Source organism: Siphateles boraxobius, unplaced genomic scaffold, assembly GCF_051911475.1.
Source record: "Siphateles boraxobius isolate OS27281-9 unplaced genomic scaffold, OSU_SipBor_1 66, whole genome shotgun sequence".
In the NCBI taxonomy this organism is placed as follows: Eukaryota; Metazoa; Chordata; class Actinopteri; order Cypriniformes; family Leuciscidae; genus Siphateles; species Siphateles boraxobius.
Window position 1 is genome coordinate 6574599 of NW_027509193.1, and position 14301 is coordinate 6588899.

The 14301-nt window shown below is 37.0% G+C and overlaps 3 protein-coding genes across 3 annotated transcripts; 2 read left to right on the top strand and 1 right to left on the bottom strand.

Annotated features, from left to right (window-relative positions):
* Window positions 1–54: 54 nt before the first annotated feature.
* msrb1a (methionine sulfoxide reductase B1a) lies at window positions 55–5332 on the top strand. Its single transcript, XM_077211853.1, has 4 exons — window positions 55–214; window positions 1609–1751; window positions 3866–3980; window positions 4373–5332. Exons 1-4 carry the CDS (start codon window positions 70–72, stop codon window positions 4390–4392), a joined length of 423 nt encoding a protein of 140 aa, XP_077067968.1. The 5' UTR covers window positions 55–69; the 3' UTR covers window positions 4393–5332.
* A 506-nt stretch (window positions 5333–5838) lies between these two features.
* fahd1 (fumarylacetoacetate hydrolase domain containing 1) lies at window positions 5839–6908 on the bottom strand. The gene has a single exon (XM_077211851.1). It carries the CDS (start codon window positions 6665–6667, stop codon window positions 6008–6010), a length of 660 nt encoding a protein of 219 aa, XP_077067966.1. The 5' UTR covers window positions 6668–6908; the 3' UTR covers window positions 5839–6007.
* A 521-nt stretch (window positions 6909–7429) lies between these two features.
* Window positions 7430–14096, top strand: hagh (hydroxyacylglutathione hydrolase). Its single transcript, XM_077211850.1, has 9 exons — window positions 7430–7723; window positions 9109–9272; window positions 9342–9406; window positions 9499–9616; window positions 10160–10268; window positions 10971–11074; window positions 12360–12461; window positions 12550–12629; window positions 13271–14096. The coding sequence occupies exons 1-9, from the start codon at window positions 7651–7653 to the stop codon at window positions 13368–13370; spliced, it is 915 nt and encodes a 304-aa protein (XP_077067965.1). The 5' UTR covers window positions 7430–7650; the 3' UTR covers window positions 13371–14096.
* Window positions 14097–14301: the final 205 nt, after the last annotated feature.

Genomic DNA, 14301 nt, shown 5'->3' on the forward strand with positions numbered 1-14301 from the left:
ATATATAAAAAAATCTGCCACCATTGTTTGACACACGTGTGCAGTCGCGATTGTGTGATCACGTGGTACATGCTTCTTCCATTTAAATCTGAACCAAAGCACCAGTTGATACACAAAGTTACAGTCCTTCGTTTTAACTTCACCACAGTCTGCGTAGTCATGTCTTTCTGTTCGTTCTCCGGAGGGGAGTTTTATAAAGATCATTTTGAGACTGGTAAGTTGACCCCTATGAAACCGCTACTGTATAGCGTATGTAAACAAGTCAACTTATGTAAGAGCATGTATGTAACGTGTGTTATGTGATTAGTAAAACTATGGGAATGTCTTGTTTTAAAGTTATCACACATGGTGCTTATGTGCTTGGTTCTCGACTATTTTTGACATGTTTATTTGACATTTCATATTGCCAAGCATCAATAAAAATGTAACATTAGCCTAAAGGTTAATTTACCGGTATGTTAATGCGAGTTGCATTTCTTCAACCTTAAGTCTCAGTGATCAGTTTAATCGGTAACTCTTTACATTTAAAGTCAAATTTTGTGTAAATGTATTAACTAACATGAACTAGCAGTGAGCAATACACTGATAAGCTAAAACATTATTCACACCTGCCTAATTATATGCTGTTGGTCCACTGCGGGCTTCCAAAAGAGCCGACCCCAGCCGAGTTGGACAGCCCTAAAGGGGTCCTGTGGTTTCTGGCACCAAGACGTTAGCACCAGATCCTTTAAATCCTGTAGATCGCGAGGTTGAGTCGCTGTGGATCATACTTGTTGGTCCAGCACATTTACAGATGCTCCATTAGATTTGAGATCTGGGGAATTTGGAGGCCGGGGCAAGAACTTGAACCTTTATCATGTTCCTCAAAACATTCCTGAACAATGTGTGCTGTGTGGCATTGTGCATTATCCACTGCTTTAAGGGCCAGTTCAGACACTTGCGTGCACATTGTAGGCACTTTCGCCGGTGGACAGGGGTCATCATCTCTCTGATTGGTCCGTGTCTACGCACGCAGCCCCATATGCAGCAGAGTGTGACGTACTGTGTGTTGTGACACATTCCTCCCATGACCATCATTAAAATGTTGTGTGCCACTGTACACCTTCTGTTGGCTCAGACCAGACGGGACAGCGTTCATTGCCCTCGTGCACTGATGAGTCTTGGCCGTCCAACACCCTGTCTCTGGTTTGTGTTTGTCCCTCCTCGAACACTGCTGATAAATCCTCATCACTGCTGACCGAGAGCGACACACAAGCCTCACCGTTGACCCAGACGCCTTCCCATAACAATCTGGCCCGTGTCAAAGTGGCTCTGATCTTTATTCCGGCACATTTCTCCTGCATCCAACACGTTGATTACGAGAACTGATTGTTTGCTTTCTATCTAATCTAGCCAGATCTTAATATGTGTCCTTGTTAGGAGATGATCAACGATATTCGCTTTACCCGTGACTGCTCATAATGTTTTGGCTAATCAGTATATATGTTTGTTTTTACTACAAGCCAATATTTTTGTATAGCATTAGTGAATATTGGCAAGTTAGTAACCGTATAAAATAAGATCATCTGAGACTTATTCAAACCACATGCGTGTGTGTTTCTCCTGTAGGCATGTATGTTTGTGCTGAATGTGGACATGAGCTGTTCTCCAGCAGATCCAAATATGAGCATTCATCACCCTGGCCAGCCTTCACAGAAACCATCCATGAAAACAGCTTGTCTAAACATGAGGAGAGACGGGGCGCTTACAAGGTAAAAGTTAAAGTGGTTTCCTGTCTGTAGATGAACTCCTGCAGTGCATCACGATTTCATTGCCTTCACGTGCTATGGGAATTATTGTAAATACGAGTTTCCTAGTTAAAAATTGGACATGAACACCCTCTCAAGTTGTATTTACCACTGGGAAGTTTGGGGATAATTTTGATACCCAAGTTCCTGAGTTAAGCGAGCCATAAACTTAAACCATTTTGTTAAAGTAGTGCATATTTACATATATGAGTAATCATTTGAAGCGTAATGTATGTTTTATAGAAAGCTGAAATAGGCTGTATTTGACACAAATTCCAGAATCGTCAACAAGATGACTATAGATGAGCACGGTGAGTGTTTATATGGTTGTCAATGAATTGGACGCTAAATGTCCTTTTGGCTTCAATAAGAATTTCTCAATAAATTGGCAAGAATAAACCTGGTGTCCTACAAGATTCCTGTTCTTTCCGACAACAAATAACTTGACTGCGACGGGCTCGTAATCACGACATCAGAAGTGGGAAGTAGGAACTTTCTGATAGCATGTGAAGGCAGCATAAAGTTGTTAAAGGGATAGTTCACCCAAAAATGAAAATTGGTATATTTTACTAAGCCTCATGTCGTTCCAAACCCGTAAGAGTTTTGTTCGTCTTCGAAACACAAAAGAGATATTTTAATAAAATGTAATAAAATCTGAGGGATTTCTGGCCCTCCATTGAAAGACTATTCACCGAAAACTCTTCTCAAGAGTGCTTACGAGACACAATTGCTTTATAATGAACAGATTTAATTTAGGCTTTTATTCACATATAAACATTGATCCGTGGACGTAGATAGAGCACACAAATATGGTAAACAGAAGCTCAACCGTACTTGAGGGTGACTAATTGATGACAGAAATGTCATTTTTGGGTGAACTTTCCTTTTAAAGGGATAGTTCACCCAAAAATGAACATTTTGTCAGTATTTACTCACCCTCATGTTGTTCCAACCCCGTAAGACCTTCGTTCATCTTCGGAACACGAATTACGATATTTTTGATGAAATCTGAGAGCTGGATACCTCCTCCATACTAGTCCATAAGCTTCTTCAGGGATTGAAACTTGCCGGCCTCAAAGTTATTAAAGACATCGTTAAAATAGTCCAAGTGACTACAGTGGCTCAATCTTAAGTTTATCAAGCGACGAGAATACTTTTTGTGCGCCAAAAATAACGACTTTTTTTCAACTATTAATTTCCTTCTCTGTGGGCCTCTAGTCAGTTCACTAGTGTAACAGCGTAAGCTTCTGTTGTTGTACGTCACACGCATCACACACATGACCAGCGTCGGCCAATAGTGAGCCTACGTGTGACTTACAACACAGAAGTACTACGCTATCACACTACGTTAACTGACTAGAGGCCCAAAGAGAAGGTTATTTACATAAAGTCGTTATTTATGTTTGTTTTTTGCGCACAAAAAGTATTCTCGTCGCTTGATAAACTTAAGATTGAGCCACTGTGGTCACTTGGACTATTTTAACGATGTCTTTAATAACTTTTCGAGGCCGGCAAGTTTCAATACCTGAAGAAGCCTATGGACTAGTATGGAGGAGTGATCCAGCTCTCAGATTTCATCAAAAATATCTTAATTCGTGTTCCGAAGATGAACGAAGGTCTCACGGGGTTGGAACAACATGAGGGTGAGTAAATACTGACAGAAATTTCATTTTTAGGTGAACTATCCCTTTAAGGCCCGTTCACACACAAAGAATGATAACGATAAAGATAATGATAAAGATTTAGTTCTAAAAATCATTCTAAATATAAACGAATAGCAGAGTCCACTACACAACTGTAATGATAATGACACAGAGAAACAATATCGTTGAAATCATTTTCAGAACAATTCTTTTTCCAGCTGATGAACGATAAAAACATTGACAGCCAATCAGAAACCATCATTTAAAGGGGTAGATGACAAAACTACAGCGCGCTCTTATAATAAAAAGCGTGATATCGTGTATTAGTGTGGATACTAATATAGTTATCTTTATAAATATCCTTCTTGGTGCGAACAGGCCTTTAATCTCTTATCTGGAGAATGTGAACAATGAAGTATGTAACATCTTTTACAGGTTAAATGTGGTAAGTGTGGAAACGGTCTTGGCCATGAGTTTGTGAACGACGGACCCAAGCGCGGCCTCTCACGCTTCTGAATATTCAGCAGCTCTCTGAAGTTCATTCCTAAAGGTATACACTTTTACAACAAACAATACAAGTAGGCTGTATTATTATACAGTAGTCAACATTTGAAGTGGATCAAAAAAGTTAATAAAAGTTGTCCTAAAACAAAGAAGAGGTATTGTTCAAAATTCATGTATAACTTTGATGGAAGGTTTCGATCCACTTCAAATGTTGACTACTGTAATTAGATGTATATTATTATTAAATAATGCCCCATAATAATTATAAAATATCTAATGTACCACTGTGATAGAATTTGTATTGTGTGAATGTGTTCTGAATTTGTAAACTAATGTATCTCAATGCATACTAATATGCTGTATTTCTTAAAGTAAGCTATTGATAACTGCTTCTATCTATGTACAGTATGTCTTTTAATACAGTTGTTTCTTCCACAGTCAAGAATGAGCAGCAGTAGAGCCAGATGGTTGGATAAGCATGTGAGGATGTTTCAGTAAGAGCATATGGAGAAGCGTGGATGTGTTTACCGTGTGGATGGTGAATGAAACGCTCTGATGAAAAGCCCACAGAGGAGCGTTCAGAGTGATGATTTGTAAAACAGCCTCATGGGAAACATGAAGAAGCTTTCTCCCAATAACTGCTACTACCAATCAATACGCACAACTAGATCAAATCTTTTATATTCTGCACAATATACACTACCGTTCAAAGGCTTGGTGTCAATACGATTTTTTTAAAAGTTTTTAATAAAAGTCTCTTCTGCTCACCAATGCTGTATTTATTTGATCATTATAATTTAAAAGAACTGTTTTCTATTTAACTATATGTTGAAATGTAATCCATTACTCCAGTCTTCAGTGTCACATGATCTTTCATAAATCATTCTAATACGATGATTTGACGCTCAAGAAACATTTATGATTATTGTTAATGTTGAAATCAGTTGTGCTGCTTCATATTTTTGTGGAAACCATGATCTTTTATTTCCGGACTCTTTACGAATAGAAAGTTCAAAAGAACAGCATTTATTTGAAATGGGGTTGAATGCATCTTTGCTGAATAAAAGCACTTCTTTGTAGTTTGTACTGACTCCTAACTTTTGAATGCTAGTGCACATTTTATCTCAGTTTGCCCGTTATAGGTCAATAGTTACTTTTAAAGTGTATATCTTGGTGACTTGATAACAAGGATCCTAAATGCTGACATGATCATTTTTGCAGCCTCACTTGGTCATGTGGAGATCATCTTTAAAACATTTACCACTTGAAATAATTTACTTATTTGCATGTTTAGAACAATGCCAAAAGATCAACTTTCGGAAACTTTCTGCTGTTTCTGTATATCACAACTTGTGTGCTCACAAAGATTTCAATCATTAAACTTGTTTGATTGTTAAACTGCTGCATTTTTCTGTTGTTACATATTGATGAAAAGCCCAGGAGATGCTTAAAGTTTAAAATCCCCCTTAAGCATCTTCTTTAAAAAAAACAGGATTGTTTATGGGGATGAATATAGAGCTTGACACTTTGAACCTATAAAGACACATTTACAGTCTTTTTAGTAGTGTGTGTGTGTTTTAGACATATATCCTCAAGCTCAAACTATTCACCATATCATTCTGGTTTCAGCATCAACTTAAATGGCTCCTGAAAGGTGACATTTGAGAACAGATTTTCCTACACATGTGGTTGAGCTGCTGTTTTTCATGTTTATTCATGTAACTGATATACCGTAAGCAATAATTTGTCAATTTGAAAAACAAAGCTGCTCTTATTAAAGTACATTTTGTCCTGTTAAATAGTACACAACACATTATAACTTCAATGGCCAGGGGTCTTGACAGTGAGAAAGCAAATCAGCCACAGGTAATTTTGCAGAATGAGAATAGCAGATGACCACCAAATATGATGTAGTCAGATCTTTTTTATTTAGAAAAGATTAAACATTATACAATGTTTCCCATTGAGTGAATGTGTCCTTTTCAGACATTGTATTCACATTTAAAACAGATTAAAAATGCTTTTGCTTTGCAGCAATTTGAGACTCAAGAATGTTGATTCTTTATGAACAAATCAACTTTTTCTTTCAACTTTAAATGTAATAGTCACAATGCCATCAATCCCAGCTTGAAGTTCATCATGTTCCTGGACGCTTGACACTCCTTTAGGGGTTCCAGTGAGAATGAGATCGCCTTCTTCCAAAGAGATGATCTCACTGATGTAGTTTATGAGAAATGGGATGGAAAAGATCATCTGGGATGTGCTTCCACTCTGTTTCAGGATATCGTTCACCTTCAACCACAGATTGATGCTCCCAGGGTCTGGGATCTTCTCCTTGGGGATGAAGTCACTAATGGGGCATGAGGTGTTGAAAGCTTTGGCCAGGGTCCATGGAAGACCTTTGGACTTGCATTCGTCCTGAATGTCTCGAGCTGTCATGTCCAGGCATAACACATATCCAGCCACATGGTCCATGGCTGAAGACTGAGGAATAGCAGTTCCTCCTTTACCAATGACCACCCCGAGCTCAACTTCATGGTGGAGATTGCTGGTGTAGAAGGGGACCAGAATAGGAGACCCTTCCCTAATGTAAGCAGACGGGGGCTTCAGGAAGAGCACTGGCTCGCTGGGAATTGCATTTTTTAGTTCGATGGCGTGATCTGCATAATTTCTCCCGACGCATATTATTTTCTTTCCCCATTCCCAAAAGCGAACAATATTCCTCGTGCTCATTTTTGAAGTGCAACACCAGCGAGTCCTGCAGCCGGAAGTAAAATGACCTTTGGTCGCTTGATAACGGAGGGCGATGAGACGCGTTAGTAGTACATTACGAAATGTGTAAATGTAGTGCAAATAAAACAAACAAGAAACTGATACGATTGTCTGGAGTTAAGTCCAGGAAACATTATTTTAGCTGGAAGAAGTTCATCACAATCACGAAGCCCGAAAAGCGTTGTCAATAATCCTACTACGGCAAAGGATTACCTTATGAATATTAATTAGCTCTCAGAAGAGTTCTTGAAATACGTCCAATGGCGAAAGCTGCGGTATTGAATATTAATGAGGTTTTGCTGACGCTCCTAGTTTGGCCATCCAATGACAAAAGCTCGATTCTAAGGTTTATCTCGAGACACATTCCTAAGCCTTTAGCTATTTTTGTATTGTTTGCTATTGATTTCTATTGCTTGCAGAAACTTTTTTGCATTTCAATTGTTTGCATCAACAAAATGGATGCAAACCATTATATGGATTTATGGATTTTATATATGGATATATTAATATATTTTTAAATAATTGCATTCAAAATGTCACTATTTGATGTTTCATCCCTCATAATATTTGTAAATAAAATATAGAAATTTTGTCTTTTGTTCTAATTTAAATGTTTTTATTTTCTAACTGTCTCGTCATTTTATACAGAGGCTTGTACGTTGTATTGTACTTTATTGTATTGTTATGGATCTTATTGAATATATGTTGAATATTAATTAGGTCATGTGACATGAGTTCTGAATAAATGGCCACGCCTTCACTATAGTAGGATTCGTAAATAACCTCAAAAACAGCTTGGGTTACTGAACGCGCGACACTCCCTCGTATTGGATTGGTTAAACGAGGGGTCAAAGTTAAAAAGTGGGCTGTTTTGCACTTTAAACCAGACCTTCCACTTCCTCCTCCCTGTGCTGGCTGTAATATCAGACAGCTGAAGTCCTGATATGCGGTTCAGGACACTGGCGGCGAGTGCCTGCACTCTCGGTGCTCTCGGAGCTGCTGTCGCGCATAAATTTGGTATGTTTACACGAGGATCTTTCCTCGCGCATGATCCGAAAGAATGCCTTATTTATCGATATGCATATGCATCCAATTGTCAGTGCTGTCACAGAACCGTTGGTGTAATGGCAGTCAGTGTTGTGATCTAGTAAAAGAATTGTTCCCTAAACAGTGGGGAGTTACATCATCTAGGCTGTTGACGTATGTCATCGAGCATGACATGTGGCATGAATAGATAACGCATTCTTGATTAGTGTTAATGTAAAAGGAAAAATGCATCACTTTGCATGTCGTGCGTGTGGAGGGACGTGAGTGTAAACACTTCGTGCTTTATGTTTGTTCTGCGTTTTGGAATTGAAAGTTGTAAGACCACTTATCAAAGATTTCTTAATTCGCACTTTGGTGTTAACAGACCAGTATTGCAATAATTTTACAGTATTGCATTAGATGCAATAGGGAGAAAATGACTAAACCAGCATCCAAACATTACACAATTTTCTCATAATATATACGCATTTTTCATAAATTATAGATGAACACCAAGTGTTAATTTGAACCCTACATTTTTATAATGGTAAGGTCTCAAAGTAACGTATGTGTTTTTAAAGAAATTACTAGTTTTGTTCAGCTTGGATGCATTAAATTAATACAAAAAGACAGTAAATAAACTTAATTTCTGTTTACCTTCTGTTCTTTTGAACTTTCTATTAATCCAAGAGCCCTGAAAAAAAGCATTGATGATAATAATAATAAATATTTCTTCATCAAATCAGCATATTAGAATGATTTCTGAAGGATCATGTGACACTGAAGACTGGAGTAATGATGCTGAAAATTCAGCTTTGTCATCACAGGAATAAATTACATTTTAAAGGATATTCAAATAGAATTTCAAATTGCAATAATATTTCACAATATTACTACCAATATGACTAACTGTAGTTTCCACCAAAATACTACAGTTACATAAAAACTGTATAATCATAATATAAGAATGTAGGAACTCCTTCAAAAACTGAATGAGATGTTTCAGAATTAATATTTTTTATTTTTTTGCCATTTGGATTAATTGCATTTTAACAATGGAAAAAGCAGGTCGAACCAGTTTTAAGTAGTCAAGCTGGTGAAGCGCTTCTGTAACATGGATAATGAGCCTAACCAGTTCCGCAAAAACTTAGACAAAGTCGACTACCGGGAACTTATGAGCATAAATGACCAGATTTATCAGCTAGAAAGTATGTAAAATGTATTATACTGTACATTAACTCAAATTGTAGTAACTAGTATTTTGGTAGCAACTATGTTAGCCATGGTACATTTTTCATCACGTTTTAAAAATTATGAACATACATGTATGTTATTCAATTGAGAACATTTCCTGATCCCGAATCTCTGTTTTGAAGTTCCTACAGCCTGGTTTCACTCCGCTCTTAGGAAATCATCTCTGGTGGAACAGTCAGATATGAAGGTCGAACTGCTTCCTGCTCTCACCGACAACTACATGTACCTCCTCATCGATGAAGACACCAAGGAGGCAGCCATAGTCGATCCAGTAGAGCCCCAGAAAGTAAGAATATCTCATTGTGCATATTACACAATGTGCATCGCATGGATTCATAATTGTCATCTGTCTCAGGTTGTAGATGCGGTCAAAAAGCATGGCGTGAAGCTCAAAACTGTCCTGACCACTCATCATCACTGGTAAGTCAGACCTGTAATAAAGTACAATACTTCTGTGGTATGTATGCAGCCCGTGCACACTAATATGACAGGTGATGTTTCATAACTTCCAGGGATCATGCTGGAGGAAATGAGAAGCTGGTGAAGCTCATGCCGGGACTGACGGTGTACGGAGGAGATGACAGAGTGGGAGCTTTAACTCAGAAAGTCACACACTGCGACACTTTCAAAGTAAGACTGGTTTATGTAATATATACTACTGTTCGAACGTTTGGGGTCAGTAAGATTTTTTTTTTACAGAATGTAATAAATTAATAAAAAGTGACATTAAAGATATCAAAGAATCCTGTAAAAAAGGTTTTCACAAAATTGAGCACAACTGTTTTTAACATTGATAATGGTAATAAATGTTTCTTGAGCATCAAATCATCGTATTAGAATGATTTCTGAAGGATCATGTGACACTGAAGACTGGAGTAATGATGCTGAAAATTCGGCTTTACCAACACAGGAATAAACTACAATTTAAAACAGATTAACATAGAAAACAGTTATTTTAAATTGTAATTATATTTCCAAATATTGATGTTTTTAATGTATTTTTGATTAAGGAAATGAAACTTTAGTGGGCACAAGAGACTTTTTCAAATTATTAATAAATCTGATTGACCCCAAACTTTTGAATGGCGCAAATTGGCTTTGAATGCAGCTTAGCCAATCAGAACCATGCGCTTCATACCGCTGGACACATTTCAGATTGTTTGATCGTTTCAGGTGGGCTCTCTGAATGTGAAGTGTTTGTTTACGCCGTGTCACACCACCGGCCACATCTGCTATTTTGTAACAAAAGACAACAGCACCGAACCACCAGCTGTGTTTACGGGTAAGACACATTTTCATACGCTACCGTTCAATAGTTTGGGTTCAGTAAGATTTGTTTAAAAAATGTTTTTGAAAGAAGTCACTTCTGCTCACCAAGGCTGCATTTACTTGATCAAAAATACAGTAAAACCAGTAATATTGTGAACAATTATTACAATCTAGAATAACTGTTTCTACTTTAATATATTTTAAAATGTAATTTATACCTGTGATCAAAGCTGTATTTTCAGCAATTTTACTCCAGTCTTCAGTGTCACATGATCCTTCAGAAATCATTCTAATATGCTGATTTGCTGCTCAAGAAACATTTCTGATTGATTGACGTCCAAAGAATGTTGTTCTTTGATGAATAGAAACTGCAAAAGATCAGCATTTGTAACATTAAAAATGTCTTTACTGTCATTTTTTATCAAATGAATGTATCCCTGATGGATTAAAAATATTAATTTCTTTTAAAAATGAAAAAAAAAAACATACTGACCCCAAACTTTTAAATGGTAGTGTACTCTAAGTAAATAATAATGCTTTAGCGATTTAACAACTTGACTGATTTAATTTGCTCAATTAAAAAAACAACAACCTTAAGTTCAACATTTTTGAGCAGAGACTACAAAAACTATTCTGACAGTCTGACATATGCACACTTTGGAGGACTGTATTGACAAGCATTTTTTTTTTCTTGTTACGTTCACATTCTGAATAGGAGATACACTGTTCGTGGCCGGCTGCGGGAAGTTTTTTGAGGGCACCGCTGATGAGATGTACAAAGCCCTGATCGAGGTTTTAGGCCGTCTTCCTCCAGAGACGGTAACAATTCCCCTAAACTCAAATCTCTGTCTTTGTGCTATAAAATATCACTGAACGTTTAATTTTAAAGCAATAAATGCTGTTAAACTCTTACTGTAAAAAAAACAACACATTTAAAGGTGCAGTGTGTGATTTTTAGCGACATCTAGCGGTTCGGTTGCGAGTTGCACTAAGGGCTCAGCCCACTGCTCACCCCTCCCTTTCGAAGAAGCTACGGTGTCTAAAATGGGACAAACATATCGTCGTCTGAGACGGCAGAGAATAACCATAGTAAGCCAAGAGTGTGTAACATTGTCACTCTTTCTGTACCACAGTCCATTATAAACCACATCATGGATAAAGTTTTCAAAGCCATAGTCAGATGAGGATCAAGGGTCTTAATACGTAATATAATAATAGTAATCAGCTGATTGTCTCACAAACGTAACCAGCACATTTCCCCCCACATAGCAAACCCATAATACAGTGAGGGAGAGGAACCACATGAAACTATGCAACTATATATTTTTTCTAACAGGGTAGTAAAGGTTTAGCTGGCTAATATGAGCTGTTACTGTTGCTGAGTTGGTTAAAGCGTAAAGCCTTGTTTAAACTCGACGCGTCCGCATGAGCCCAAAGGTGAGCGCGGCAAAAATGGCATGATTGTACAGCGCGCGCGCCTCCGCATCCCCTAGACACCATTTACTACACACAATAGGCTTTTTTTCTCTGATTTTGAAAACTCTTCGCGATCGACTTAAAATGCTTCCAGGATCGACTTGTCGACCGCGTTCGACGGGTTGGTGATTCCTGTAACGTTACTGTTTTACGGTCAATGACGAGTACTAATCAGCTGTCTCACAAACGTAACCAGCACATTTATCCCCACATAGCAAAGCCATAAAACAGCGAGGGAGAAGAAGTTACATGAAACAATCCAACTACATATTTTACACCACTGACAAGGGAAAAGTCACTACTCACGGTATTTCTAGCTTTCTGCGGCTTCTCTTTCAAGGTAGTGACGAAACGCGCTCTGTTGTTCGCGTTCGGCTACGGTAGAAACATGACGTCACAATATGTCGACCTTCATAGAAGGGGGTGCCCGCGGTTATGTAGATATAAATGTCTCACTCTAAGGTAATAAAAACATTACAGTTTATTAAGTAAGTTCTTTATACACCACTGAAAACATAGTTATGGATGTCATATTGCATTTCTGTTAATAGATACTCAAAATTTTTACACATTGCACCTTTAAGTAATAAGTCGCATGTTCTAAACTCACAATTTCCTCTGGTTCCAGCGTGTGTACTGTGGGCACGAGTACACGATCAATAATCTGAAATTTGCACGGCACGTCGAGCCAAAAAACGAGGCCGTCCGGACAAAGTTGGCGTGGGCTAAGGTGTTAAACTCTTCTTTAACATTCATTTACTTAAGCTGCAAATACTATCATAGTGCAAGTGTTTGAATAACCTTCTTACATTGATTAGGAAAAATACGATAACGGAGAGCCGACCATTCCTTCTACGGTGGCTGATGAGTTCACATTTAACCCCTTCATGAGAGTGAGGTATGTGAAATCATTCCCAAATAAACAGTTATTTAACTCTCTTATCTTGCTTAACCATTTTTTGGGGGTGAAAATACTAACGTCCCTCAGACTTTTGCACAGTACTGTACAACATATATAGATGAACTGTCTTGAACTTCACTTGTTTGTACATTTCACATTATCTGGACATACGAGTTAACTTGGAATATTGCTGATAAAATGTAAGCATTGGTTTGAACTTATTGGAAAACATTAAGAGATTATAAAAATTATAAAAAGTATTATTTTAAAATATATGTTAAAATGCTTGAAGACATTTATTCTTTATAACTTAGTTAATAGTAAATTACATTTTCATTAGTAAACTACATTAGTTAACATGAACTAACAATGAATTCTACAGCATTTATTAGTCTTTGTTAATGATAATCTCAACATTTACTAATACATTAAAGATATAGAGTTGTGTCTGTTAACATTAGTTTATGCACTGTGAACTAAAATGAACATGGACATTTTTTTTTAGCTAATATTAACGAAGGTTAATAAATGCTGTAAAAATATATTGCTTAATGCATTAACTAATGTTAACAAATGAGACATTGGAAAATGTTACTAAGATTTTTTCCCCCCCTCACGTCTTTGTGTTTGCACTTCAGAGAGAAGTCGGTACTGGAGCATGCTGGGACCAGTGACCCGATTGAAGCCATGAAAAGTATCCGTAAGGAGAAGGACAGCTTTAGAGTCCCGAAGAATTGAGTTTTTGGGCTTGTCTTTGCGATGGTCATCACCACTACGCTCATCATTTCACTAACAATAGCAGGACATGAGGCACATGCATAAACTCTGTTGTTTTTCACACATGCTTCATTTATATCAAAAGCACAATTTTTGGGCAGCGTATCATCTTCAATGAGCAATACACAGGATTGTTAATCTGCAAAACAATGCATTTAAATCATTGTTACAAGCAATAGATCAAACAAAAACAGAAAGTTTTCATAGTAAAAAATACATTAATGCCGTCGATTTGCATTTAAAAAAAAAATACAGATGTACTAGGTCTGTGCTGTAGGCCAAATTTTATTTACGTAAATTTGCGTAAGTTTTATTTTTGGAAGGATCCAGGCCATGTCTGAACCAATGTTGTGTGGTTAAATTATAGTTTTATTTCAGAATGTTACGTCCTAATGTGCAATGTTTTTTGTAAATCAAAAATAATAATTTTAAGATGTTGACAAAGCGAGGTGTTCCAGCTAAATTTAATTTGGTGTGTTTTAATGTCCATAAGAAAATTGCATTTGATTTAACTGCATTTATTTTGATGTTTCTGAATGATTTTGAATGTAGAAAATATTGAACACTGCATACTTGTTTTAGCTTTTCGTCTTGTTTCAGCCAATCTTGCACTAGTCATCAGAAGTAACCAAGAGAAGATATAATTATAATCATTCAAACTGAATAAAGTTTTAATATAAATGTTCACAGCTGTTTGTTTTTTAGAAAAACAGCAACACAGATTTTCTACATGATTTATTACCTGCTTTGTGTGAAACAATAAGTACTAATTGTAAAATACTAATTTTGGTGTAATAATATTGCAACATAAGCCTGCAAACAGTCCTGGATCAACTTTATCATGGTATAAAATTATACCATAATTCAAGGTTTATAATCCCGTTTTAAATAC

Excerpts from the sequence above, each read along its gene's own strand:
- fahd1 (XM_077211851.1), bottom strand. The coding sequence starts at position 6,667 with ATGAGCACGAGGAATATTGTTCGCTTTTGGGAATGGGGAAAGAAAATA.
- hagh (XM_077211850.1), top strand. The coding sequence starts at position 7,651 with ATGCGGTTCAGGACACTGGCGGCGAGTGCCTGCACTCTCGGTGCTCTC. Across the intron at positions 11,075-12,359 it reads GCCGTCTTCCTCCAGAGACG|CGTGTGTACTGTGGGCACGA; the intron begins GTAACAATTCCC and ends CTCTGGTTCCAG. Across the intron at positions 12,462-12,549 it reads CAAAGTTGGCGTGGGCTAAG|GAAAAATACGATAACGGAGA; the intron begins GTGTTAAACTCT and ends TACATTGATTAG.